Source organism: Suricata suricatta, chromosome 1, assembly GCF_006229205.1.
Source record: "Suricata suricatta isolate VVHF042 chromosome 1, meerkat_22Aug2017_6uvM2_HiC, whole genome shotgun sequence".
Taxonomy (NCBI): domain Eukaryota; kingdom Metazoa; phylum Chordata; class Mammalia; order Carnivora; family Herpestidae; genus Suricata; species Suricata suricatta.
Window position 1 is genome coordinate 191987003 of NC_043700.1, and position 24624 is coordinate 192011626.

At 56.8% G+C, this 24624-nt stretch overlaps 2 protein-coding genes across 7 annotated transcripts in view; both read right to left on the reverse strand.

Moving 5' to 3' along the window:
* ACOX3 (acyl-CoA oxidase 3, pristanoyl) overlaps positions 1–24624 on the reverse strand; it is a 922607-nt gene that overhangs the window by 611963 nt on the left and 286020 nt on the right. The gene's annotated exons all lie outside the window — the stretch shown is intronic.
* The window catches only part of RGS12 (regulator of G protein signaling 12), an 82845-nt gene that overhangs the window by 19235 nt on the left and 38986 nt on the right, over positions 1–24624 (reverse strand). For 5 of the 6 annotated variants that reach the window (XM_029949214.1, XM_029949206.1, XM_029949235.1 and 2 more), the window contains 2 exons: positions 760–929; positions 194–286 (listed from right to left, as the gene is read on the reverse strand). In XM_029949214.1, coding sequence (XP_029805074.1) covers positions 194–286; positions 760–929 — 263 coding nt within the window. Of the gene's footprint in view, positions 1–193; positions 287–759; positions 930–7074; positions 7134–24624 lie in introns of those variants that run through there. The other variant, XM_029949245.1, reaches the window with a different exon arrangement.

The following is a 24624-nucleotide window of genomic DNA, read 5'->3' on the forward strand; positions in this document are numbered from 1 at the left end:
CGGCCACGGATCAGAGCGTCACAGGCATTTCCACAAACCACATTCAGGCAAAATTAAACGTCAGGTATATTAAGAAACCTATTCTGAAAAAGAAATGCTTTTCAACGACCACCTGAGAACATAATTCACAGGACCCAGCCCGCCCCGGACTCCGGCTCGTGGCCGGAGCCCCCTTCCCGGCGTGAACACTCACCTCCTTCTTGTCGTGCGCAGGGACATGGGTGAAGCACTCGCACGCCTGCCAGAACAAGATGTTCTCCTCGCTGAACTCCTTCCTCAGGAAGTCCTAAGAGCAGCGCCGTCCATCAACCCTCCCGCGTGGTCAGCTGGTTCCCAGCATCCGGCCTCCTCCCGAGCCCTCCCTTTGCTCCCACTTCCTCCTTCCGTTTGCCTTCCGCAGGCACCGGGGGCTCCAGGATCCCCCCCAACTTTGCCGGGGGCCCCGGATCGTAGACTTAAAGCTGCCCCCACTTTGGGACCGCCCTGGCGCTCACAGCTGGTCCCTTGCAAACAGGGCGCCCTTCCCAGGAGCCGGACTCGCCCCGGGGAGCTTGGCCAGCATTTTCCGGAGGCTCCGAGCTCCCTGCTGTGGGGAGACCCCTCCGCCCCGGCTCCCGGTCTGGAGTGTGACGAGCAGGTGGGCGGGGGGAGACCCGGGGGAGGGCTGCTCGGTGACTCCTCCGCCACCGTCCTTGGGGTGCGGGCCCCGGGTCCGTCTCGAGGAGCCCCGACAGAGGGTGCAGATGGCCCCCTACTCACGGAGAAGTAGCGAATGCCCAGAGGGTCCTGCAGAAGGCGCTCAAACGACACGGCCCAGCTGGCGGCCCTCCTCTCGCGCAGGCGCCGGCAGCTCTGGACGCTGGGGAGGCTGGCATTGCTGCTGAGGCTGTGGTCGCTCGCCCGCTCCTTCAGGTCAGCGCCGGCCAGCTCTGCGGGACCAGCACAGACCCCCCTGCACACGGGGCCCCGCGCCCGCCCGGCCTCGCGGGGCCCCCCGGGCGTCTTCTCTAACACACACACTCGGTCACCGAGCGCCCACGGTGTCCCGGCACTGGACTGGGGACGGGACACAGGGTGGGGGACAAGACGATCCTGGGGCCTCACGCGGCCACACGCGCACACAGAGCCAACGCCGCAGACAGGACAGGGCTCCCTGGCGACTCGGTCGGTGAGCTCGGGAGGTGCTGCGTCACCGCGGGGTGAGAGAGAGAAGGGGGCTCCGCGCGGGGAGGGGACGTGTGCCACGTGGAAGCACACACGCGTGTGCCCCGTCCTGCACGGGCGCCAGCCTCCACGTAAAACACTCTAGGACTCCATGAGCACACGTGTCGTTGGGACACCTGACGGGAAGCCAGCCCAGCGTGGAAAACGCCACGACTCCCAAGCGTCTACAAGAACAGCCCGGGTTCCCTCGTGTTTTCTGCCAGTTCCTGAATAACCCGCTCCCTTCACACAGGGAAGGGAGACCCGCCGTCTCCCACCTCGTATCAGCAGCCGCTGGCCTCCGGGCCCCACAGGGCGAAACCCGAGGGGGAGGTCGCAGGCCAGTCGGAGCAGGGCCAGCACACTTTCTGCCGTGGACGTGTCCCCTTCTGTACGGACAGCTGGTCCCACTGTCCCCCACAGGGCTGTTCCCTCCCCGGTCCCAACACCGCAGACGCCGAAGGCTGCGCCACAGCCTGCGGACCCCAGGTGACCGGGACGGGAGGCTCCGGGTGTGAGGCCTGGAGGAGGCTGACCAAACAGGTCTCCTGCGCGGCAGCCCGTGTCCCTTCCCCGGTGTGGCTGCGAGAAGTGGCAGGAGGGGCCCAGGGGCCCGGTCAGTCGGCACCGGCTCTAAGTCAACCACCACAAAGGTACCTCCTTCGTGCCGAGGGGCCGGACGTGGGGGAGGCGAGGGCCGGCGAGGCAGCGGGAAGCCGCTCCGTGTTCCGAGCCCGCCGGCGGCCTCACGGACAGCAGTGGGCACAAGCTGGCCCTCGGCCGCCACGACACAACCGGAGCCCAGACGGCCTCCAGGAGGCACGACCTTGCTGGCCCAGGGTCAGACGGCCAGGGAAGCACCCCCGGGTGGGTCAGACTGGACTCACCTGGCGGCGAGGGCCCCCCGGGCAGGACTCCTTCAGAGCTGAAGAAGCATTTAGATGGGAAAAGAAAGGAGAAATACAAAGCCAGAGAGCAGCAACTTCAACTGCAACGGACACGTGTCAACGAGGGAGAAGATCGGACAAGGCCCGAGAAAGAGCTGGGACACTTCTCGGAGGCGCCTTCGAGCGGCGCATGGGCGTGAGACACGGAGCCTCGGGGCAGCCCCACGCTGCTCCCCGAGGACGGCCCGCGGCGCGTGCCCACTGCGGCCCCCAGAGCGCTCGGCGACTCCGCCGTCACGGGGACGGGCCGCCTGGCATTGCCCTGGTAACGGTCCCCGTGCACAGACCCCCCCAGCAGAGAACCGGCCGTGTCACCCTCACACGCCGCGGGCTGATCGGTGTCAGGCGGCCGCAGGGAGGGGGCGAGACCACCTCACCCCAGCACACGTCCCCGAAGATGTTTATCAGAACAGGGCAGGCTGGGGGGCCCCGGGGCGCACATCCGACTCTTGATGTTCTCACCGTTGTGAGATGGAGCCCCACATCGGCTCTGTGCTGAGCGTGGATCCTGCTTGGGATCCTCTCTCTCTCCCTCTCCACCCCTCCCCTGCTCACACTCTGTCTCCAAAAAACCCAAAAAAACTGACCCAGTTGAGCTGAGTGTAAAAGTTCACATGGAAAACTAAACGTGAAATGCTGGGAAAACAAGCCGAAGCAGAGCCAGCAGCAGGGCCAGCAGCCCGTCCCGGGGGGACGGGAAACCCCCTGAAGAACCAAGTCAGTCCCCTTCCGGCACTCCAGATTCACATGCGAGAAAATCCAACCCGAGGAACCGTGGCGGAGAAGGCATGAGCCGCAGCGGCGAGAGGCCGGACGGAGCCCAGGCCACACCGCAGCCGCCGCAGGGGGCCGCAGCCGGCGGCGGGCGGGGGGGGGGGGTGAGGGGTCAGAGGTCCAAGCGTCCAGTTACACAACAGTGGGGGGTGGGGACCCTGCGGCTCTGACAGCCGTGACGGGAGCGGCCCTTACAGGCCCCGTCCGAGAACAAGTGGACGGTGTGGCCCGGCTGTGCCGTGGCCGCTGTTGGCCCTCAACCAACATGACGTCGGGGTCGACTGTCCTTTGGTGAGAAATGAAAGCGAAATAAACACCATAAACGAAGTCAAAAGACAAAGTGTGGGAAATACACAGGACCCGTTACACAGATAAAGGACCGAGTTCCTTTATATTCAAGAGCACCTGCACATCCACACGGAGAAGCCCAACGAAGCCGAGCAAACCGGAGGAGCAGGCGGACGGCCGCTGCGCAGGGGCCTGAGATGCTCCTCCGCACGTGCAGACGTGCTAGCCGCGCCCCGAGGAGCCAGAAGTGAGTTTAAACTATAGGGCGTCCTGTACGTCACTGACCGGTGGGGTCTGAGGCACTTCCCCGCTGTATTTTACACTCATAAGTGAGCTGGTTCTCACAAAATGAAGTAATTTTTAAAATAGTCTAGGGGCACCTGGGGGCCCAGTCGGTTGAGTGGCCGACTTCAGCTCAGGTCATGATCTCACGGTTCATGGGTTCGAGCCCCACGTTGGACTCTGTGCTGACAGCTCGGAGCCTGGAGCTGCTTCCCATTCTGTGTCTCCCTCTCTCTCTGCCCCTCCCTTGCTCGTGCTCTGTCTCTCAAAAATATATAAAATTTAAAAAATTAAAAAAGAAAATAAAACACTTTGTTAATGGGGCACCTAAATGGCCTGGTCTGTTAAGCATCCAGATCTTGATCCCAGCGCAGGCCATGATCTCAGGGTCGGGGGGGTCAAACCCTGTAACAGGCTCTGTGCGGAGGGTGGAGCCTGCTTACGATTCTCTCTCTCCCTCGGCCCCTCTCCCCCTCCGATGCTCTCCCTCTCTTGCCCTAAAACATAAAAAGTAAATTTAAAAACACCAGTCTGTGAAGTACAGCCGGAAACATCCTTCCTCCAGCTTTTTCCCTGGAGGCAATAAAGGCTGAGCTGAGAACTGAGGGTGGGCACAGGTAACTGGCCTCAGGGGAGCGGGAAAAGCCTTCCGTGAGGGGCCAGATGGGCAAAGGCCCTGGGGCAGAGGAGGCGAGGCGCACAGCCCACAGCCGGTGTGTCTGGGCTCAGGGGCAAATGCTGAGGGCCAGGAAAGGTGGTGAGGCCACAGAGCATGGATTGTACCCTGGGGCGGGGGGGGGGGGCATGCAGTGAAAACGAAGGGAAGTCAAGAGGACACTTTTCCCCTCACAGGTCCCTTGGCCTGAGCTCTGTCCCGGGAGGAGGCGGGGGCACAGGCAGTGAGGGCAGGGCGGCCAAGAGACCTGCGGACGGAGCCGCCAAACCCCATCGCAGGTGCTGGTGCTTTTGATTCTCAAATACACAGGTGTCTGGGTTCCCACCACGCCAGCGGCAGAGTGGTCTGGAACCCTGCCCTCCTCGATAACCTGGGCCGCGGGCCGCAGCGGGGACGGACGCCTGTCACCCCGGGCTGCGGGCTGAGTGCGAGGGTGCATGAGTGAAGGACACCCCTGAACGAACGGAGGGCTGGAGGACTTGTATGTTGAGTACGCTCATTTAAACAATTTTTTATTTATTTTGACAAAGAGAGAGACAGAGCACAAGCAGGGGAGGAGCAGAGAGAGAGAGGGAGACACAGAATCGGAAGCAGCTCCAGGCTCTGAGCTGTCAGCACAGAGCCTGACATGGGGCTCGAACCCACGAACTGTGAGATCATGACCTGAGCCGAAGCCGGACGCTTCACCGACCGAGCCCCCAGCGCCCCGAGCCAGCTCATGTGCATGAGACCTGCCAAGGACGAATTTTCTTAAGATTCACGGACCAACACCTGACACTTTCAAAGTCTGGTGGAGAAAGAGACTTTAAAGGCAGGGTAGTCCTGACACTTGGCAGCCGCCCCGTCGGGCCCCACCAGGCCTTGGGGTCGCCGGCAAGGGCCGTCCCTTGAGGGGCAGGTGGGAAGACCCAGGCACAGGAAGTGAAGGCAGAGTCCCCGTGCGGGAAGCCACCTGCGGCCCCGCCGGCTGCTCCAGTGGGGAAACCGGAGAGCAGCCGTGGCCGCTCGGAGCACGGCAGCGCCGACGTCCCTGACCGCCAGGCTCCGGCAGGGGCCCGGGGCGGGGGTGCCGGTGCCGCTCCCGTGGCTGCAGGCCCCCCCACGCGTGCTCACCACCAGGCCCCGGCCCCGGCCGCCACACTCAGAATCTCCTGACTCCACCTCCAAACCCGCGGCGCTGGGACTGCTGTCGACATGGGAGACGGTGCCCGTTCTGCAAGAAGCGACCTGGGAGCAGGCGGGAAACCCCTTCACAGGCCACGGCCAGCGCCAAGGCCACGGGGGGCGCCTGCCGCACTGCCCGAGTCTCCCTCCAGTCCAACCAAAGGAGAATGAGGGTCCAGACCCTCGGAGGGCGGCCCACCCCCACCCCAGTTCGAGCACCACGCTGGACAGCATTTCCTGGCTCTTGTTTTGTTTTCTTTTTTTACCTCTGTCAGTTGACCAGTTTGAGTCAAAGATATGCTTTCTGGAGAGAAAGCATTTTTCAAAGTCCGTTTCAGATTTGCTAGAACCTAAAAACACCACTGCCAAGCTGGCTGGACAGACAAGCGCTACGTGTACAACGTGTCAACAGTGTCCCCGCGCTAGAACTTCCCAGCTGGGTGGGCCACACGAGGCTTCAGCCCGCCACCTCACCAGCATCCCCGTCCACACCGGCACGCCACACCCCTTCGGTAGGGACCCTGCAAGGGCAGGTCCGGGACGGGGAGGCGGCCCCCGGCGACTTGGCCCCTCGGGACACAGAGCTGCGGGCCACACCAGCTGGCCCGCCCCCGACAAGCATGCCACGGGGCACAGACCCCGAGGGACGTTACCTGGGTGGAGCTGGTAAGAGCCACTGTGATGCCACTTAACCAAATACTTCCAACCATTCAGTGCAAACCACCCCTCCGAGTCCATGCCAGGCTCAGCCGGCTCCGCCCCGGGGGCCCTGGGCAAAGCCTTGGGCCACACACGGGGACATGGCTACCAGCTCACAAGCCCCCGGGGGGCCAGCTGCCACGCTCCCCGGCAACCCCAGGCCACAGACCACGGGCCCACAGGGGCGCCTGTCCCCCCACAGGCTCACACCGAGAAAGGCAACGGTGTCCTCGCACAAAGCAGCCCGAAGACGCATGCATAATTTAGGGCAGACCTCGCTGGACGTGAATTATTTAGTCACCCCGAGCTCGGCTATAGGAGCCGGGTGCCGGGAGGGACACACGCCCGGGGACGAGCCCGCGACAGGCCGCGCTCCTCCGGCAGGTTGCTCTCGGTTACAGCAGCCGCAGTAAGGGGGAGAACAAATACCTGTAGATTTCTATAACAATCACGAGGCTTTTCGGCTTGGATTTCCCGACATATCTTGAAAGGGTTTTAAATCCCATCAACCGAGCCCTAGCTTTTCAGAACGAGAAAGCATTCACCGAAAACTGCCCTGCGCCGGGAGCAAGTATCTAGCTGGGGAGCGAAGCCTCGCCCGTCGGGTCGAGCAGAGCGGGCCGAGCTCCACGGGGCTGCACGCGGCTCGGGCTGTGGCCCGCGTCCCCGGCGGCGGCACCGGTGCACACGCGTCCCGTCCCTCCCAACGCCCCCGGGGGTGCGGAGATGAAGCCTGCGCCCCATCGTCCTCTCTGCCCTCCCGTTTCTGACGCCCACGGGGACGCCCACAGGGACGCCCACAGCAGGCGCGGGGCGGAGCAGGGCCACTCTGCTCCTTTCTGGCCCCAGTGTCCCCGGGCCCCCACGTGCACCAGACGGATGGCGCGAGTGGCGACACCCGTGTCCCTGGAGCCACGGCGGGCTGGGCCGGGCTCCAAAACTGCCCCTTTCGTAGGGGTGCACGTGCCATCTTTCGGGGAAAACGTTTCATTTTCTTAGAACTGCAAACGTGCACAAAGGTTACAAGGGCACACCCGTTACCCAGATTCACCGGACACCTGTCTCCGCGCCATGCCGTTTGCGAGGTCATCCTGCCTCCCCGCTGCTCCCATCCTCTCTCTGCGCGCACGCACACAGTCTCTCTCTCTCCGTGCGCACACACATGCACACACACTCTCTCAATCTCTCTGCACTCTCTCTCTCTCTCTCTCTCTCCAAGCTCTTGGAGATCCAGATGGAGAGAGACCCGTGTGAATTTCCAAAGAGCAACGACAGTCACCCCCTGTCACAGCCACAGCGCCACTCTCATAACCGGGAACGCAATGCGGCCCATTTTCCAATCTAATCAGCGGCGTCCCTTCCAGGATCTGCCCAGCTCAGAATCGAACGCAGAATCACAGCCATCGGGTCTCTTTAACCCCCTCCGCCCGCCCCCGCTGTGGACGTGAGGCGCACACCCTGCTCCCGGTCAGCGTGCGGCCACCCTCCCCTCCGCAGCTGCCACTCCACAGCGACCAGCTCTCCTTTCCTCCAGTTTACAAACTCCTTTCTCCCCACGAGTAGGCGCTCCGTGGAGTTTTACTTCATTCAGTGCCTTTTCATCCACAAATATCTGGGCTTTTTACTTTTCTTTTCCTTCTCTCTCTCTCTCTCTCTTTTAATTCTCTGCCTCCCTTTAAGCCAGTGTCTGTGTCCTCCTTGTAAGTCCTCAGCATGCACCCAGGGTTTCCTTATTTTAAAAAAAATTTTGTAACATTTATTCATTTTTGAGAGAGAGAGAGACAGAGCATGAGCAGGGGAGGGGCAGAGAGAGAGGGAGACACAGAGTCCGAAGCAGCTCCAGGCTCCGAGCTGTCAGCACAGAGCCTGACGTGGGGCTCGAACCCACGAACTGTGAGATCATGACCTGAGCCGAAGTTGGAGGCTTAACCGACGGAGCCCCCCAGGCGCCCCAGTGTTTCCTTATGTTTAAGTGTAAAAAACAAACAGGGGCGGCCTGAGTGGCTGAGTCGGTTAAGCCTCCGACTCTTGATGTCGGCTCACAGGTTCCGGCCCCAGGCTGTGCTCCGCGCTGGGTGCGGAGCCTGCTTGGGATTCTCTGCTCCCCGCCTCTCGGCCCCTCCCCCCCAAAATAAATAAATAAATAGACTTTGAAGAAAGCAAAGCCTTGGGCCAGGCTCACTGTACTCTCCATGCTCCAGCCCCGAAATCCAGGCTTTGCTTCAGCGACAGCTGGGTGCCGGGTGCCTGGGGGGCTCCGTCGCTAAGTGTCCGACTTCGGCTCAGGTCATGATCTCGCAGCTCAGGGTTTGAGCCCCACATCAGGCTCTGTGCTGACAGCGCGCAGACCGCTTCAGTTCGTGTCTCCCTCTCTCTGCCCCTCCCCAGTTTGTGCTTTCTCTCTGTCTCCAAAGTACACAAAAACATCAAAATATTAAAAAAAAAAAAAAAGAAAGAAAGAAAGAAAGAAAAAGACAGAGAAAAGCCTGGCTGGTTCCTTTTACTGGAGGGTGGTGTTCAGGCACCAGATCTGTGCACAAGGGGTACCTGCTGCCCCCGCAGGCTCCGCTGCTTCTAGAACTTTCCGGTGGACGCGGCTAGAAATAGACACACATCTGCGCACACGCAGCTCTACCCGTGTCTCCACCTTTATTTCTACATCTATTCGAGCCACCAGTCCGTACTGACACCTTCCACCCCGCCCCAACCCCCAGCGCTCCCCCTGGCATCACTGTCCCGGACGCACTGCCCGGCTGCTCAGGCCCAGAGAACACCTGGACGCTCTCTACAACGGAGCTTAACGACGACTGACTCCGGCCAGCGCAGGAACCAAGCCCGCCAGCCAGGGTCCCTCTCTGTAATCCTTCCTCAGATAAACTACACATCGAGCCAAATGCAGTCTGAGGTGTAGGACTCGCTGCATTTTAAAATCAGGTCACTGACCGACCTTTAAAAGCCTGAGTTTCCTCACCAAGTGACCCTGTCCAATCTTCAAGCCACCAGGCCTTGAGAATGCCTGCCGTCGGGTCCCTCTAACCGTGACACTCAGCTGCGGGGGGAACCCGGCTGGAGACTCGGGCCCCAGCACGGTCCTTCTGTCCCTGGGTGGCTGCCGTGGTCGACTGGATGGGCTCAGAGACCTCCTGATTTTCTCACTGGGGCAGACACTAACATGTGCACGCTTTGGGGCCAGAGCCCGAGTCATGGACTTCGTGTTAAGTATCTCAATATTGAAAATGCCACAGAATTAACATCCTTTTAAATAAGCTATATTCTCTGAGCCCACCTTCCAACAATACGGAAGATCAGGCTTGAATTTAGGATTCTGGAACTTGTCTGACCTGTGCACGGAGACGTGGCAGTGTGGTGGGGACGCTGCCTGCCCCCTCCCGCCCTCTCCTCCCATCCTAGCTCCGCCCCCACCAGCTGCACACCCCAGTCCATCACCTCATCCCCGCCACTGCCCCCCTGTGGGCGTGAGTGCTCACTGCATTCCCCAGCTACCAACAAGTGCAGAGCGGCAAGGCAAGGCCGTTTTTTGGAAAGAAATCATATACGGAGTGGTCCTCTTGGGTGGGCAGGCTTGGCTGGGGCAGGGAGGGGGCATGGAGAGGAGGGGGCACGGAGAGCAGGGGCCGGCTTGACTGGGGAAGGGAGGGGGCACGGAGAGCAGGGGCCGGCTTGGCCGGGGAAGGGAGGGGGCACGGAGAGCAGGGCCAGCCCAGCTCGTCTCCTTCAGGAAAACCCCGGCCACTAACTCCTGAGCCCTACTGATAATCAGAATAAGATGTCTCCGGCGCCCCACAAGCATTTCCTCAGGACATGTCTAGAAACTACTGCTCTAACTCGCTCAGCAGTTTTATGAATGAGTTGCCAAGGTCAGCAGACCTCCCGCGGCCCGCCTGACGGTGGCCACTGCCAAGACCACAGGCACAGGCAGCATGGCAGGGCCCCGGTGCCCCTGCCGCCAGATCACACAGCCCCGAGATTCTTCCGGAACTTCGGGGCACGAAGACACGTGGGCCCAAAGCAGACGTCTAAATTCTGAATCTTCCCTGGAGGCAGAACCCAAGTCTGACTTCCCACTGTTCTGGCAGAGCGGAGCAAGCACACTTTCCACGTCTGAAATGACACAAGTCCTTCTGGAGAGTGAAATGCCAAGCAGATGGGGGAAAATGCTGGAAGAGCTCACGAGGCCACACGAGTGGGCGGAACAGTAACGGAAAAGGGTCAGTGTGGGAAGTGTGAGGCATCGAGCGGAGATGGTGCGTCCCGTCACCTGTCACGCTGAGTTTTCAGGAATCTGGTTTCAGAGCCTCCACTACGACCACACGTGGCTGGTGGACTGAAGGTGGCATCTGACCACACGGAGCCTCCGGGACCCACCAGAAAGGGACACCAGATGTTTCTCAAAGATTAGCCCTAATCACATGCATTTATTCCACCTGACCTGACTCACTTACTAGTTAATTCTTTGCGAGATGAGTTTACTTCATGCCAACGAGGAAGAGTCACACACTTTAGGAAGCCCTCCTTTTCTTTCCCTTGCCCCGAGGGCCGCACCTAAACCGTGGGCCCGCCGGCTGCATCCTGCCCCTGTCTATAGGACACTCCCCAACGCAGAAGCCCAAGGACCCCAGATCTGGAGCTCTGTGAGGAAGACCCGACGTGCTGCCAAACTGTCCCCACAGCCGAGGCAGGGCCACCCACACGGACGGCTAACGGCACAGCCAGGAACGCCGAGCCCGCACTGAGGCGTGCAGGGGGAGGCGAGGCGAGGGCATGGGGGCTGGCGGGTGGCCCTGGAGGAAGCGAAAGGATAGAGCAGGAAGTGTCCTTCATCAGAGCCGGCATGGTGGGCCCGCTCCTGTGAGTGCAAGAAAGGGGGTGCAGAGACAGGAAAAGACCCACTTTGTGCGTCTGGGATACTGCGGCCACACGCTGGGGGTGTCTAGGGCGGTTATGATTTCACGCTATTTTAATGACGATGGAACAGTAGTCGTAAAACCAAACAAAACGTAACATCAGCGCCTCTTCTGTGGTTTCCAAAGAAAACAATCAAATACTATCACGAATGAAAGAGGAGAGCTCACCACCAACACCGCAGAAATACAAACAATCAGAAGAGAATATTAAGAGCAAGTATGTGCCAACAAGTTGGGCGATCTGGAAGAAATGGACACATTCCTAGGAACATGTAAGCTGCCAAAACTGAAACAGGAAGAAACAGAACATATTCCATAACCAGTAAAAGAAGCAAATTAGTAATAAAAAAATCTCCCCAAAACAAGAGTCCAGGGCCAGATGGCTTTCCAGGGGAATTCTACCAAACATTTAAAGGAGAGTTAACACCTCTTCTCTTGAAGCTGTTCCAAAAATTAGAAATGGAAGGAAAACTTCCAAACCCATTCTACGAGGCCAGCATTACCTTGATCCCAAAACCAGACAAAGACCCCACGAAACAGAACTGCAGACCAATTTCCCTGATGCACATGGATGCCAAAATCCCCAGCCAGATACCGGCAAACTGGATCCAACAATATATTAATAGAATTATTCACCATGACCAAGTGGGATTTATACCTGGTTTGCAGGGCTGGCTCAATATCCACAAATCAAGCAATGTGACGCATCACATCAATAGAAGGACAAGAACCACGTGATCCTCTCAAGAGATTCAGAGAAAGCATTTGACAAAATATAGCACCCTTTCCTGATAAAAACCCTTAAGAAAGGGATAGAAGGATCATACCTTAAGACCGTAAGGTCACATACAAAAGACCCACTGCTAAGGTCATCCTCAATGGGGGCGGGGGGAAACTGAGAGCTTTGCCCCAAGGTCAGGCACACGACAGGGGTGTCCGCTCTCACCACTGTTGTTGAACACGGTGCTGGAAGTCCTAGCCTCGGCCATCAGACAACACAAAGAAATAAAAGGCATCCAAATCGGCAAGGAGGAAGTCGAACTTTTGCTTTTTGCAAATGACATGATATGGAAAAGGTTCCACCAAAAAACTGCTAGAACTGATCCATAAATTCAGCAAAGTCACAGGACATAAAAATCAATGTACAGAAATCGCCTACATTTCTACACACCAATAATGAAGAAGCATAAAGAGAAATCAAGGAATTGAGCCCACTTACAATTACATCAAAAGCCATAAATTATCTAGGAATAAATCTAACCAAAGAGGTAAAAAATCTATACACTGAAAACTATAGAAAGCTTCTGAAAGAAACTGAAGAAGACACACACACAAAAAGGAAAAACACTCCATGCTCCTGGATGGGAAGAATGAACATCATTAAAATGTCGATACTACCCAAAGCAAGCTACATATTCAATGTAATCCTGATCAAAATAACACCAGCATTGTTCACAAAACTAGGACAAATAACCCTAAAATTTGTAGGGAACAAAGACCCCGAATAGCCAAAGCGATCCTGAACAAGAAAACCAGAGCTGGAGGCCTCACCGCCCCGGACTTCGAGCTGTATCACAGAGCTGTCCTCATCAAGACAGGATGGTGTCGGCACGAAAGCAGACACTCAGATCAAGGGAACAGAATAGAAAACCCAGAAATGGACCCACAAACAGTTGGCCATGAATCCCTGACAAAGCAGGAAAGAACATCCAGTGGAATGAAGACAGTCTCGTCAGCAAACGGTGCTGGGAGAACTGGACAGTGGCGTGCAGAGGAACGAACCTGGACCGCTTTCTTCCACCACACACACAAATACACTCAGAATGGATGAAAGACCTAAATGTAAGACAGGAAGCCATCAACCCTAGAGGAGAAAGCAGACAACACCTCTTTGACCTTGGCCAGGTGGCTAACGGACACATGAAAAGACGCTCAACGTCACTCATCGTCAGGGACACACAAATCAAACCCACACCGAGACGCCACCGCACACCCGCCAGAACGGCTAACGTTAACAACCAGGCAACGACAGCGGTCGGCGAGGATGCGGAGAGAGAGGACCTCTGTCACATGCTGGCGGGGACGCAGACTGGCCCAGCGGCTCCGGAAAACAGTGTGCAGGTTCCTCAAAAAATTAACAACAGAACTACCCTGTGGCCCAGCAATTGCACTACTAGGTATTTACCCAGGGGACACAGGGGGGCTGTTTCGAAGGGCACGTGCACCCCAATGTTTACAGCAGCCGTATCAACAATAGCCAAAGTGTGAAAAGAGCCCAAATGACCACGGACGGATGAATGGACAAGAAGATGTGGTGTGTGTATACACAATGGAGGATTACTTGATGATCAAGAAGAATGAAATCTTGCCATTTGTAACAATGTGGATGGAACTGGAGGGTATTATGCTAAGTGAAATAAGTCAGCCAGAGAAAGACAAACTTCGTATGATTTCATTCATACGTGGAATTTTAGATATACAACAGATGAACATAAAGGAAGGGAAGCAAAAATAATATAAAAACAGAGAGGGGGACAAACCACGAGAGACTCTAAGACACGGGAGGGGTGCCAGGCGGGGGATGGGCGTTGAGGAGGGCCCTTGTTGGGATGAGCACCGGGTGCTGTGTGGACGGGAGGGATCACTAACTTCTACTTCTGAAATCATTACTCCACTGTAATGCTAACTTGGATTTAAATTTTAAAAAAAGAAAAAGAAAAAGAAAACTATCACATTTAGAATGTCACGAGTCCAAAACTGGGCTCCCCGAACCTGGTGACCACGCTGGCCCCATGTTCCCTAGGGGCCTTGAGCAGCTCCACGCGGAGACGGCTGGTGCTCCCCTGCCCCCTGCCGCCGCGGGGACCGCCGACGGGCAAGGCTCCGAGAGGGCAGCCCGCCACCCGTCTCTTCGGCCGGTCGTGCGAAAGCCCGGGGGGCCGCCTCGTGGGCGGCCGGAGGCACCTGCGAGGCTCACCTGTGTGGAACGGGCAGAGGATCACGGCTCCACTCACGGGAGCCCACTCTCCACGCTGTCTTCCTCAAACCGGGTGGGGACCCTGAAGATGAACAGGCGCAAAATGGGCCGCCCCGGGTCCTCACTCACTCAGCAGATGCTTGTGGGAGGTCCTCTGTGTGGCCAGCCCTGTCCTAGGAGCGCCGCCTGGCACAGGTGTGGTGAGGCACGGCCTGGGCCCCGGAGGTGCCGCCCGGTGGAACGAGGGCCCCGGTCTTCCCAGCTGGGCAAGGTGCTCACGCTCCCGGGAAACTGGTAAGAGCCAGGCCCTGCCATCGCGGGGGTTCCGCGGGCTGCGTGCACCGCTTACTGGACACCGTGACGAACGGTACCGGGCAGGCAGGAGGCATTCCGTAATACTGGCCGAATAACTGAGGCTAAGAGGCACATAACTTCAAATTATATACATCTTGCGGTTTTAAGGCACAACTCATGGAATATTTTCTCCTTTAAAAAACTTAAATATAAAATTGCTGTTGATCGTAACCCAAAATCCTGGCCCCCTCTCCCTTCCCCAGAGAAAACGCATCTTCTTAATATGATGTCGATCCCTCCAGATATTTGTAATGCTTTTACCAACATACACACACTCCCATGGAAACAATGTGTAGTGTTCAGGGAAGCTCCTGATTTTTATCTTTCTAATAGAAACTTACCAGAAACGAATTCCATTAGTTCTAAGAGGCCTAACTGTGTGATTGATGTGTTTTCGGTTCTGAACTTTTGTCTTGCCTCCTCGAGTTGGCTGGAGTCCCCGGCACAATGTTGCGTCGGTGCGGAGGCGGGAACGTGTGGCCCCGGCGGGGATGCTTCCGATGCTTCACCAGCCCGCGTAGCTTTTACAGAGCCGAGTGGGAAATTCCGCCAGGTGCTCGTGTAGCCTCTGCTGTGATCCTCGTGGGGTTTCACCCCTTCACTCTGTTCGCACAGCACCATCTGCTTACAAGCCTGTGATCCGCCACACGGGAGCCCCTGAAGTCCGGGCCCTGTTTTGTTCACAAACGTGTCCCCAGGGCTCTACGTGGTGTTCAGAGGAAAGCTGGAGAAAGTAGGAGCTCAAACTATAATTGCTAAATGAATAAATGCTTAGTTTCTGCTTTATTATTTCCTTAATCTCAATTTGCATTTATTTTCTGTCCTGTTCTCCTACCTTCTACTGTTGAAAGATTAGCTCCTGTATTTTCTAACTGTTCATTTCTACAACAGATACATTTAATGCTGGAAATTTTTCTCTGAAAACCACTTTGGCTACATCCCGCGGTGTTAATATTAACAATTGTCAGCAGTTTTAAATTATATCGTAATTTCCCTTTTACATTCCTCCCTGACCCATGGATTATTTAGAAGTAAAATTCTGTATGTTCAAATGTGTGGATTATTTCTTGTTGTCATTTTGTGATTGACATCGTTTTAATTACGATGCTCTGTAGGCTGTCTGTATTTTAAAGATTTGTAGCAACTACATTTCTGGCATAGGATGTAGGCAACTTTGGTGACTGTTTCACAACCTTCGGAAGAAAAGTATATTCTCTATTGAGTATAACATTCTATATATGCCTGTTAGATTTTATTTTCCATTTTCTCATTCAAATACTCTGTAGTCTTACTGTTTTTTTTTAATCAGCTTAATCTCTTAGTGTCTGTAAAAGGTATATTACAGTCTCTCCCCCCAACCCCCCGGGAGTACGTGTCCACTTGTGTTGTGGAACCATTTACATTTGCTTTATGAATGACATGCTCTATTTTCAGTGCACAGAGCCCCTCTCTGTTCTTACATTTAAAAAAATTTTTTTAATGTTTATTTATTTTTGAGAGAGAGAGAGAGAGAGTGAGCGAGCATGAGTGGGGGAGGGGCAGAGACAGAGGGAGACACAGAATCCGAAGCAGGCTCCAGGCTCCGAGCTGTCAGCACAGAGCCCGACGTGGGGCTCGAACCCATGAACTCCGAGATCATGACCTCAGTCGGATGCTTCACCGACTGAGCCCCCCAGGCTTCCCTGTTACATTTTTTTCACTTTGAATTATTTTGTCTGATATTAATATTGTCATACTAGTTTTTTCCCTTAGTATCGGACCGATAGATCTTTCATTTAAGTATTTCAATCTGCCAGTGTTGTTTTAAAAGTAGACGTTTAACAGGCTAAGTGGAGAGTGTGTGTGTGTGTGAGGCTTTCGCTCCCACCGACCTCGCCATCCTAAGGACCCGTCCGAGGCTGCTGCTCTGCCCTCTGGCACTGCATCTGCTTCCAGAGCTCAGTTACGCTGAAGGGTGCATGGCACGGCACCAGCAGCACCAGTGACGGGCGCTCCTGGGCTGCCGGGTGCTGCTCGGAGCCCGCCGCGCAGTAACTCGCCTCATCCCCACGAGGACCCGTGAGATGGGCCCCAGGACCCCGTGCAGACGGGAGGGCTGAGGCGCCCTGCCAGTGACAGAGCAGGGTGTGACCTCACTCCCGCCCCGCCGCCCCTCACCCCTCCAGCCCCCACTCGGCCCGAAGGCTTGAGGCCCGTCTTCCCTGCACCATCTTTAATTTTTCAAGCTTTCAAGGCATTCGGTTCCACCCACACACTGGTGACTCCCAAACGTCTGCTTCCAGGCCCAACCTTCCTGCAACTTATACTCATTTATCCAACTGTCTACTCAACATCTCCCCTTGGAAACCAAACGAGCGTCTCAAAAACGCCAGGTCCAAAGCAGAACCCGCATTACTGCCCTATCCGTTTCTCCCCGCCCCACCCCTTCCTGTCCCTGCAAACGCCATGACTGTCCCCAGAGGCCCCAAAGCGAAGACCCAGAGGACGGCTTTGGGACCCTTCTCCTCACTCCACTGTCCCCCTGCGGACATTCATTCTCTCTCAGGTTTCCCCTGCTCCCAGCTGCCCCTCCTCGGCTTTTCCTGACTCCTCCTGTCTCCCCTGAGCTAAGCCCAGTTCAGGTCTCAGGTTCAGCTTTGCTCGGCACACCCTCCCGGGCTGGGCCAGCCCCGCACCTCCGCCTCCCAGCCAGCATCCCCCGACCACTGTCTGCCAGTTCCCCAGAGGCGGGCACGGCCCTCCCCCGGCTCCCCTCTGATGGGACAGGTCACCTTCCACGCAAGCCCTCGGAGGGTCACGAGCTGGGCAGTCTCCCCCTCCCCTTCTTGTGGACAATGGAATCTATCAGTGATGCCTTCGCCTGAAATCATCTCCATCAATCCTGCTTTTAGACAGTTATAGGGGTCAGTCATCTAAAAGAAATAGTTTTAAAAGACAGAGCAACCAACCCAGATTTAGTATTTATTCCCTGGGGAACGACCTCAAGATTTTCAGAGCAAAGCAAGAAGTGGCTACACCCTGAAGGTCACAAGCGGGATTACAAAACAATTCTGTTAGGCCCAACTGCCCCAATGCCAGTGGCTGTCTGCGGCTCCTAATCACACTTCCGGTGAAAGCATCACGCACGGGCTCCAGCAGCCGAGACAGACGCGAAGGTGACCGCAGAAGTGCCACGGCTCACCGGCCGGCTGCACGGCGGGCAGGAGTCCGGGGCGGGGGGCCGGGCAGCAGGAGCGGGGCTGAGACCACAATCCAGGTCTCAGAACGCACGGGAAGTGATGGGAGTCACAGCACCAGGTGTCAACCGAGGGACGGACAAAGAGGCCACTGGAACAAACGCCAGGGGCCAGGAACAGACCCGCAAATATGTGATCACCTGCTAAAGGCCCGGCCTCAGCTCGGCGGGACAGGATCAGCGGGACAGAGCGGGTGCCGCCCCCCCCAGCTCACACTGTGCACGAGGAAGTGCTTCCAGGTGCTCTGAGGTCTCCGGGTGAGACGCCGACACAACGGGCTCACCCTCACGTCCGGGGAAGCGAGGCCTGCTCTGGAGCATGGCCAGAAAGGAAGAACAGTAGACCGGATGATGTCACAATTAAAAAGTTAAAATTAATTTTTTATTTTTATTTTTGTCTTTTTTTATATGTGTTTATTTTGGAGGGAAAGAGACAGAGTGTGAGCAGAAGAGGGGCAGAGAGAGAGGGAGACACAGAATCCAAAGCAGCTCCAGGCTCCGAGCTGTCAGCACAGGGCCCGACGTGGGGCTCGAACCCACAAACTGTGAGATCATGACCTGAAGCGAAGTTGGACACTCAGCCGGCTGAGCCCCCCAGGCGCCCCCATCTATCAATTTTTTATGCACGATTCATGCCCAGCACAGTGCCCAACATGGGGCTTGCACTCCCAACTCTAAGATCAAGCCCTGAGCTGAGATCAAGTCAGATGCCCAGAAGCCCCGAGATTAAAACCTTTCGGGCAAAGGACACCACTAGGAGAATGGTCAGGCAAGTTTCGGAGGGGGTTCCCTGCACGTAAAAGTTCAACCCAAAACGTAACTCCGGTGTACATTTAAGCGTCTTCTAGAAGTCGGTGAGGAGAAGCCCACCGTCTGGCAGGCACTTCACACGGAGGGCGTCCCAGAACACGGAAGGCGCTCGGTTCACTAGTCATCAGGGAGCCGCCAGCACAAACCAGCCCCGATCCGGGGCCCCGTGTTCCCCGTCCAAGGGCTGAAGTAAACAACTCGAAGCGTGGACAGCGTGGGGGACGCCCAGAGCCCCACACCTGCTGGCCGTAAAGTCCTTTCGGAACACCGTCCATCGCGCCCGTGATCCGGCCCGTGATCCGGCCTGTGACCCCCCCCCCCCGCCGAGCGCTGCCGGGTGTCGGCCCCGAGCCCCACGCCACAGCAGTCGGCACCCACTCGGGTGCCACTGAGGGTCCCGTGGCTGCGAGGACGGTGACATCCTTGCACGACAGTGTCATGAGGCCATGCGAACACGGCTATTGGTACGCGCAACGTGCATGAGACTCACGAACCCGATGTTGGAGGAGCGGGCTGGGGAGGGCGCGCTGCACGAACGCTTTGCTTTTAGGCTCAAAACAGGCAACACTCACCGATGGGGTCAGCAGCGGGGTCAGGGGTCCTCTCTGGGGACAGGGACTGGAAAGGGGGCACGAGGGGCCCCCGGGGGCTGGTGACACAGCGCGCACACTTTGTGAGCAGTGCTCAGGCCGCGTGCTGCTGGTGTGCGTGCACCTGCTGTGTGTGCCTGACTCTCCAGCACGAAGTCCTCGCGGCTGGGAGAACAGTCGTAACAAAAACACACCTGAAGCGTCTGAAATACGATTGTGAAATGGGAGAAGAGAAGAAAGAGCGGCCGCTTCAGTTAGTAGCATTTAGTGTAAAATGTAACTTGGTATAAGGCAATGCATTATTCTAATTAGACTTTGTGACTGCTTGTCCTTTCTAGAGTTGTTATCTACATTTTAATATATTCAAATTGGCCAAGACTGAGTTCGGGATGTGTTGTCAGGGGGAAAAATGGGGACCTGCCGTAAGTGAGGACCGTCCAGTGTGTCTTCCAAGCGGATGCATCAGCTGCGGGGGGCAGGTGGCGGCAGGTGGGGGTCTGTGCTGTGGCATGGCCCCAGCACCGGGGGAGGGACTGGCACATGGGACCTGCTGGAGGGAAAACCGTGTGCCTGGAAGAGCACGGGTCTGAGGACGCGGAGGCCAAGCGTGGGCAGAGCTGGCAGAGAGGGCCGGGGGCCCGGGCACAGGGCAGGGGCCCTGTTCCTCGCCTTTCTCCCCCGGCCACCCACAGGGAGCCCAGCCAAACCCAACCTGGGGCGCACCCTTTCCTCCCAAGCTGCGGGCCCTCTCCACAACGAATTCTTAGGTAAGTCACTGCTGCCTCAGTGACCCGGAGCTCGATGAACGTGAGCTGACGCAGAGCGACGCCTGCGCATGGCTGGGGAACCAGGAGGCTGGGCCCGGTCTGCCAGGTCCAGCTCCACTTAAAACATTCGCACCAAAGAACCGGGACAAGCGAGGGGCACGCAGATTTGCCTCTGGCACTAGCGACACGCCCAGCGCCGACACACGTGGGTCGAAGCCACAGGACAACCCGTCCTGGGCCTCCTGTCCACACGCTGCTCAGCAGGCGGCTGCCAGACCTCCCATCAGAGGTAGGGCCCCTCCTGGGCCTCTGGAGTCCCCTGCACTGGTTCCTGCAGAGAACTGGGGGGCGCTGGCCACGCCTGACACCTCCACTCCACGAGGGCCCCGCTGCCAGAGTCGGGACCGGCTTCCTCATCCATGTCGCTACTTCACTCTGGTGCCACTGAGTTCTACCAGAACATTACAGGCATGTGATGCTAACCAAAGTTTGCTGGATTCAGGATTTGGTGTTTGCTCGTTCACTGGCTGTCCCAAGTGCCCGACGCTGAGCCAGGTATTGGGTGCACCGCGGACAGGGCTGGGGGGGGGACAGCCCACTCGTTCTGGCTGTCAGGGCACCTGTTGTCCTAGAGGTGATGGGCTGTCACCGAAGCTCTTTGTGCAGGAAAGTGTCATGGTCTGAGTTTTGTTCAGAATTAAAAAAAATTTTTTTTAATGTTTATTTTTGAGAGTGAGAAAGAACACATGAGCAGGGGAGGGGCAGAGAGAGAGGGAGTCACAGAATCCAAAGCAGCTCCAGGCTCTGAGCTGTCAGCACAGAGCCCGACGCGGGGCCCGAACTCACAAACTGTGAAATCATGACCTGAGCCGAAGTCAGACACTTAACCAACTGAACAGCCCAGACGCCCCTTGTTCAGAATTTTGAAGAGACCATCTCCCACAATCACAGTGAAAAAAACTGTATCACAAGAATTCTATGTCTTGCCACGATGGAGTGACTGCGCCAGACTTCCCCTCTTGCCACATGTTACTAGAAAACTAGGCAAAATCTGTCGGCCACAGTTCTCAAAACATCGCACCGCAGTTGCCACAAGACCGTGATTCCTGATGGAAAAGAAATCAGTGACATGAGCCCTGGCGCTGCCCAGCGACCCGCCGGGAGGCACCGCACAGAAGTGCAGCACGGGGCGGGGTTGGGGGGACCCAAGTGGATGATGGCTCTCCCGCGGAGCCGAAGAGACAGAGACTAGACTCAGGGAAGCCCAGGGGGCTGGGCCCTGCGGGGACTGCATGAGCTGGTGGAGATAGAGCTGCCGAGAGCTCACGGGAGACCCTGGGGCCTGTCGCTGAGTTCTAGGCATGTGGGCACAGGGGAAGCCCCCGAGGCTAGAAAAAGGGCAGCCAACGAGTTGCAGGCTGGCCTGTTTCCACAACTCACAGGGTTGGGCGATCTCCGGGTCCCAACCAGCTCTTGTCAAACACCTGCCCCTCGAAGGAGAGCCCACACGCGCTGGCTTCAGTAGTGCGGCTAACAGAGCCTGCCGTAAAAGCGGCTTGGACTTGCCCTGAAAAAGCCTAAAAACAAGCCACAAAGAGATCAAGCCAACCCACAAGTAGGTAACTGTCTATTAAACAAATGTCCATACTCTTCAAAGGAAGAACAAAATCCAGCATGCAGTCGAAAATCTCTAGACACGTGAAGCTGCAGAAAAACGTGACCTGACACCGGGCGACAGAGCTGACCCGGGAATACCGGCGAGGTGAGTGAGCAGCCAAGGGCTTGGAGATGCGCAGTGGGGTTGCAAACATGCTCCAGGCGCTACGGAAACAGCACAGGGAGAGGTGAAGGGCCGTAGGGAGACCGAGGCGCTGCTGAGACAAAGCCACGGTCCCCGGGGGGGGGGTGGGTCACAGGACGGCATTAACGCTTATTAGGCACCGTGGAGGAAAAGACCAGGGCACTTGAAGATGGAGCTAAAGAATCTACAAAGTGTGAGGCAGAGAGAAGAGGAAGGACTGGAAAAGCACATGTCCCCACGGCCGCAGGAGAAGCTCCGGTGGCCCAACACTCTCATAGTTAAAGTAGGAAACACCTGATCTTCACAAATCCCCAAGAGCAGGTTCACAAACAAAACCAACCCAAGAATGATCTCAGTTCAACTGCTGGAAACGGGAATAAAGAGAAAATCATAAAAGCTTCCTAAGTGATATGCTCGGAGGCAAACACTTACAGTGTATCTACCACAGGGAGGGGGTCTGTTCCCGATTTGCCCAAAAACTACTCTAGGAGAGCCCCTGGGCGAAGGGCCCTCAGAGTCTACTCAAACTTTTTTTTAAAGGTTTATTCCTTTTTGAGAGACACAGAGCACGAGCAGGGGAGGGGCAGAGAGAGAAGAGGAGACAGAATCCCAAGCAGGTTCCAGGCTCCCAGCTGTCAGCACAGAGCCTGACACGGGGCTCGAACTCACGAACCATGAGATCATGACCTGAGCCGAAGATGCACGCTTAATTGACTGAGCCTCCCAGGCGCCCCAAAAACTTTCCTCTAAATTATTCTGGCCAAATTTCTGCTCTGACCTATAAAATACTTTCTCTCAGCAACTTTATAAATACTCTGAGAGTGAACATATTAGAATTTTTAGGCCATTTTGAAAGTCCTTTGGTAAAAACCCTCCTGCATTTCAAACAGCATTCCTGGGCAGACTGTGACATACAGCACACACAGAAAAACGCACGACTCACAAGTGCATGGTCAGATCCTCGCGAGGGGATGCAGCCCCAGCCCCCAGATCAAGAGGCGGAACTTGAGCAGCCCAGGAGTGCAAACTACCCGCTGGCAGGAACAGAGGACAGGTCCGTGCACTTCACCCTTTTCACAACACAGTTTCCCAAGAGAGGCGTTTCCCACCAAGAATCAAAGTAATGGATTCGCTTGGAGTAGCAAGGACCCGCACCTGCTTCCAGGGAGGGCCTCGGGGAGGATGAGGAATAGACGTGGCGAAGGGGGGATACAACGGGGCCTCCTCTGTGATTTTGCCGCTTTAGAAAAAGGGTCTGAAGCAAATATGCCCAAATGGCAACATGTAGTAGTTCTGGGAGGCAGATATGTGCTCACTGGCTTTGTTAACTTTGAACTTCCATTTGCTGGGGGAAAAATCGCAACAGAAATACTTACTAATAAAAACCCTCTCCAAACATCTTGCAGAATTGGAAAGAAAGAAGCACACTGGAAGGCATCTTGGCAGAAGCCAGGTCTCCGTGCTTCCCCAAACTACAATCTCCAGTCTGACTGGGGCAGACGAGTACTTACTGCTTCATACCCTATAAATACACGATGTTATTCTGGGTATAATTTGTCAGCTCTAAAGCAAGCCATAAGGAATGTGATGTATTAAACCAAAATAAAGACTTCTGGTTAAAACAGCCCCTCTCGCGCAGCAAATTACAAATTAACATTCCATCTCTTCTATTTAGCAAACATTTTTGAAAGATGTGCAATTAGGCTGCACCGCCTTTCTGATGAGGAATTCACCGAAACCACAAAAGCACGGGGCATTACTCTGAAACCTTCTACATCTCTCTCTCACTTCCATCATTTTGGAGAATGCGGTTCCATTTGCCAGAAATACCCAAGATCACAGCACCCCTGCTCGGAGGGTAGCCCCCAGGCTCTCCATCAGCAGGGGTCCCGGCCGGCAGGGCTCACAAGCAGCCTGACGCTCTGTGCCCGCACGCATGGCGATCCCCTAGACGGGTGGAGAGGACGCCCCACAGATGGGGAGGGCGTGCCCCAAGGGCAGCCCGGGGGCTGTGCGGGAGACCAGGGAGCACCAGGCACAGGGTCCGACACATGTGGAATTTCACTGGAGTCAGTTATTTCCAGGAATGATTGGAAGCCACAGGGAGTTCATCCTGTGCAGGATGAGGTTAAAGGGGAGGCTCTCCAAATCCCAAACCCCTGGAGTAAGAGTCACTTCTGGAAACCAAAGTTCACTATGAATGTGAAGCAGGTGCAACTCAGAGCCTCGAGGAAGAGCCACAGGAGAGCTGGAGGAAGGAGACCCCAGGCCTGGGGGTGAGGAATGGGGGCTCCCCGCTGGGTCTGATGTAGGTCACACCCACCGTCGGTCTCTGGGTGTCGGGCCGGAGTGAAGGAGGGGACAGAGCCTGGAAAGACACGGACCGCCCAGAGAGTCGTGCTCACCCTAGTCTGGTGTGTTTCAAGGTCGGGGGCAGGGCCCTTGCTGAGCCCCAGGGACCGAGTGGGGCCCTGGGGACAGAGTGGGGCCCCGGGGACAGAGTGGAGCCCTGGGACCGAGTGGAGCCCCGGGGACCGAGTGGGGCCCCGGGACAGAGTGGGGCCCCGGGGACCGAGTGGAGCCCCGGGACAGAGTGGGGCCCCGGGTGGATGGGGTGGAGCCCCGGGGACAGAGTGGGGCCCTGGGTGGATGGGGTGGGGCCCCGGGGACAGAGTGGGGCCCCAGGTGGATGGGGTGGAGCCCCAGGGACCGAGTGGGGCCCTGGGTGGATGGGGTGGAGCCCCAGGGACAGAGTGGGGCCCTGGGTGGATGGGGTAGAGTCCCAGGGACAGAGTGGGGCCCCGGGTGGATGGGGTGGAGGCCCGGGGACAGAGTGGGGCCCCGGGTGGATGGGGTGGCCGGACCCCAGACCCTCACGGCCGGCGCCGAGGAGCAGGTGAGGACTCAAAGCCCTGGTCTCCCACATCGTCCTGTCCTCTCTCATCTGCTAACAAAGTTCTATTTAGACACAACACAAGCCTGCACGAGGCAGCTCTCAGGGACACGCGGGCACATGACACAGGCTCCCTGGCTCCCCTGCCCCACACCCCTGCAGGGAGGGGGAGCAGGCTGAAAACCAGACACAAACCTAACAAAAGGAACCAAAAGAGGAGGTAGTCTTGTGCCATAAGT